This window comes from Gavialis gangeticus, unplaced genomic scaffold, assembly GCF_001723915.1.
Source record: "Gavialis gangeticus isolate Ggan-Ray unplaced genomic scaffold, GavGan_comp1, whole genome shotgun sequence".
Classification (NCBI taxonomy): Eukaryota; Metazoa; Chordata; order Crocodylia; family Gavialidae; genus Gavialis; species Gavialis gangeticus.
In genome coordinates this window covers 90,802,656-90,806,750 of record NW_017729024.1, presented here as the reverse complement: position 1 = coordinate 90,806,750, position 4,095 = coordinate 90,802,656, and the positions used below count along the sequence as shown (strand labels likewise).

Genomic DNA, 4,095 nt, shown 5'->3' with positions numbered 1-4,095 from the left:
TAACTTTATCAATCCATGCTTAAGTCTGTGTTCCTCCTTCTTCTCTAATTCTGACAAAGTAGTCCTGCTACTTGATTCAGTACACTGAGAGGAAATTTTTCTGGAGTGTAATACTGCTCTCTGTCTGTATTACAACGTATTGTGTAGTGAAGGCTAGAGGAGAATAGTTCCTTTCTTAGAACACTTCAAGAAACTTGTCAAGTGTGCATTTGTGGTTTATATAACAGGCCAGGCTTACTCAATCTTAACCGAGTGCCACATCATTTACCGGATGGACAATTACTTTTTAATTGTAAAATAAAAACCTTTGAGTCATACACTAGAGCTCTCAAGTTACTGTAGCTCTACTCCTGGCGCTGTGATACAGCATTGCTAAAAAAGAAGACATGCAGTACATCACTGGTAAGGAAATAAAGTGCATTAAAATACAATTATGAATCAGATTTCCCTTGCTTCAAAGTATAATTTCCTTCTATTGTACAAATGATTGCACAGTTAAGTCATGCCCACTACCCTTTCTTCATTGAAATAAAGTGTACAGACACAAACGGATACAAATGCTTAGACTTAGCAGACACAGGTTGGTTTAAAACGCTTTTCTTTTTGGATTGCAAAATGCTAAGCTACAGCCTACAGGCTTCTTCAGGCAACCATATATACCAAAAGCCAAAGCCCTTTCGGCTCCCTGCTGTTAGTGAAGTGCGCAAGTGAAACATGGCACAGAACAGAGGAGCACAGATAAGGTACGAATAATGCTCTGTGACAAGAGATCAGAGTGCTGTGGACTTTTTCCAATTTAAACTACTTTCTAACAGGTCTTCTTGTAACAACTCGGGTCTAGGGCTCCCATAAGTATGACCTGCATTAAGAGGTATTGTATGTTTTATCACAATGAGCACATTCAACAACTTGTAATAAAAACTATTAAACCTTACTGGCAATAAGGTAGGTTGTGCATAAAGCAGCACTTCACAATATATGTAAGGGTCACTTGTGGGGCTTTTTAGAATCATGCCTTCTAACTGCACAATGGCCTTAGTTACCCTGTGAAGAAGATGCTTGGCAAGTTTTGTTCTAAGTAAAACCTGCAACTTGCTAATCTCTGCAGCAGGGAATACTACATGGGTGAAGTAAAGGGTATACATGGCACAACTGCTCAGACCCTCCCTCAGAGGTGATAAGTAGCTTTAGAAGCCTATAAATCTGACAGAAAACAAATCCTTCTGCTAAAATGAACTGTATAGGCCAATGCCACTTCATCCTTATTGCCTAGCTAATGTGATTCCAGCACTACTCTTAAGTGACTTTCCATGGGAAGTACCAATTTTGTGTATGGAGAACAGATCTCATAAAAGGATTAAAAAAAAGCCAAGAAAAAGTTTGCGGGGTCAGGCCAAGTCTTCTAGCTTTGGTGGAGATTCTGTAAACAGGCAGATAATATTAGGTACAAGAGAAAAGTATTATAGATAAAATAAACATTGAAGGACAAGTATGGATTCAAGATGTAACTGTAGCATATCTATACTGCAGTGTCATGAGAGAGACCCAACCAAGCTGGCTCTGATACTGGAAGCAGTCTACCATCACATCATGGAGAGCAGCACAGGCTAGAAGACCCCTCTCCTTGGCAGGGTGAATTAGGTGGTATCAAGCTCTGTGCTGATAGGGCTAAACTACTTCCAAGTACATAAACTAACTCATTTAAAGCTAGTTTTTCTGTCCTTACACTACCTCATCCATAGTGCAGCAAGCCTTGGAGTGATTTAGGTAAGGATGGGGGTGGGGGGAGAGGTTTAAACAGTGTTGCTATGGTACGAGTGTACAATTTGGTTGATTGTTTCAAAGCATTACTACAACTTTTGCTAGCTCATTTCGATTTTTAGCCAGAAAGAGAGCTGGTTTTGTTACAGAGGTCAAAACTGCATGAAAAACAAACCTCAGGAGAGAGAGAAGGTATTGTTTTAATCAACAAAGGACTAAGACTTCACAACAGTTATCTACTTTATATGGGGTTCTTCTTAAAGTTGTGAGGAGACAACAGTCAAGCCTTCTCAGCTGCCTTGGCTCTGCATTTGTTGATAGGTATCTGAATCGCATGACAACCTTCCTTATTCACAGCTTCTGTTGCTCCTCTTCAGCTTGCCCAAGTAAGTGGCTTTTCACGTTCTGATCAGAGTTTGGCACTAATTAGGGAGAGGAAAAAGTATATGAAATTCTCCTTAAAGAATAGTATACAAGCCAAGATAACCTACACTGCAATGTGCATCTAAAAAAACATAATTAGACAGAGAAGCTCACCATTGTCCTTATTTGAAAGAATTGTGTTTCTCTAGGATAATACAATGTCAGATGTAGGGATGTGAACAGTTTAACCCATCAGCTCAGTGATAAGCAGTTCTAGCTTGCCAGTTATTGCTTAGCCTGGGGCTGGGCAAGGTCCCAGAGGGAAGGGAAGCCCTGTGGTGCTCCATCAGGAACCAGAAAGCAGCAGGGCAGGAAGGAAGGAGGGAGAAATGAATGAGGAGGAGGAGAGGAGGGGGAGGGTTGACTAATAAGTAATAATTAGGCTATGCAGAGGGAGACAGGGAGAGAAGAGTGAGGCACAGTGGGGGGAAGAGAGGAGGGGAGGGGACAGGGGGTTACCTGCTCCCTCCTTCAAAGTGTGCCAGCAGCTGCAGTGGGCTAGTAAAAGCCCCTCACTGGCTGCTGCCCCCTGGGCTTTCTGGGCAGGGCTGCTTTGGCTCCTGGCTCCCCACACTGCTCTGGGCAGGTGAGTACAGGCCCAGGGCTCAGCACCTACCCCCCTCCACTCCTTAACTTCTCAAAGACACAGGCTGGAGCCCAGCACTGCTGCCCCCATCCTTATCCCTGCACCCAACTGATTAATCGTTTAACCTGTTGTAATTACAACAGGGTGAACAAATATTTAATCGGTATTTACATCCCCAGTCAGATGTATATGGTAAGGCTTGCATTGTCATGTACAATGAAACTGCAGTGTGCGCCTGATTCTCCCTTCTCATCTAAGTCAGAGGTAACTCTAGCACAACTACAGCAATATAAAAACAGTGACAGCAGAAGTCAGGTCCTTAACATTTTCAAAGACCTTCTCAATGGCAAAGTTACCTAAAAATGAGCAGCACTCCACTCAGCTGCATCTCCCACAGAAACCACTTAAGGGCTGAGCTGTAAAAACACATCCCTAAAACATTTTTTGCACAATATACAAGGGCATAAATCAGTTTTATTTCTTACCATGCAAATTATGTTCACTGCCTGCAAGTGCAGCCTGTTTGTCCGTTTCAGATTCAGCCTCATTCTCATCTAAATTGTAGTCAATTCCTTTGTTCTGGTTGACTGCTTCAGGTCCCTGTTTGTCTGGAAAGACGAGTAAAAAAAAAAAAAAAATAATAATCACATTGCTACATTTAAACTTGTTAGTTTCTTCAATAAAGTCTCAGGGTGCCCCTTTGTTGGGGGAGGGGGCATGGGGGGTCCTATCAGGTAGACTATCTGCCAACCAAGCAGTAAGTTGCAAGGGTGACTTTATATGTTTTGGGTTATGTTAATCCTAGAACCAAAGAAGAACATTTAAACTAGGAGTACGGGATTTTTTTCACCTACCCAGCTCACAAATACAGCTTCCAGTTTCAGCTCCCAAATACAGAACAGGCTCTTTATTTTAAGCCCATACATATAGGCATAGAGTGACCATCCCTAACTAAAAAAGGGATCAGCCCATGAAGCCAGATATTCATGCTATTGGAGCAGCTCACCACAATTGGTTTACTGCATTTATATGAATCTAAGTCTACCATGAATTTAAGACAACCCCCCCATAATTAGATTTTATATTGGAAAATTTATAAATTTGTTAATTAGATTTTATACCTGGAAAACTATCACAGGGTTGTCTTAAATTCATCCCCTGCCCCACTGCTACCACAGAGAAAGCAGTGGAGAGGGAAGGGAGAGAGGTCAGGAGTCAGGGGAAGGGCCAAGTGGCCCCCTTGCCCTCTGCCCCCCCACTTCTCCCTCATGCAGCCTTCCTGCCCCCACTGCCACCAACATCCCCCCCCCCCACTGCCCCTTCCT

General features: G+C 42.6%; 1 protein-coding gene across 4 annotated transcripts in view; it reads right to left on the bottom strand.

Annotated features, from left to right (window-relative positions):
* Positions 1-473: 473 nt before the first annotated feature.
* Positions 474-4,095, bottom strand: part of GOLM1 (golgi membrane protein 1) — a 96,682-nt gene continuing 93,060 nt past the window's right edge. For all 4 annotated transcript variants that reach the window (XM_019517373.1, XM_019517371.1, XM_019517374.1 and 1 more), the window contains exons 9-10: positions 3,256-3,378; positions 474-2,183 (exon numbers count right to left, since the gene is read on the bottom strand). In XM_019517373.1, coding sequence (XP_019372918.1) covers positions 2,113-2,183; positions 3,256-3,378 — 194 coding nt within the window. In that variant the 3' untranslated portion in view covers positions 474-2,112. The remainder of the gene's footprint in view (positions 2,184-3,255; positions 3,379-4,095) is intronic.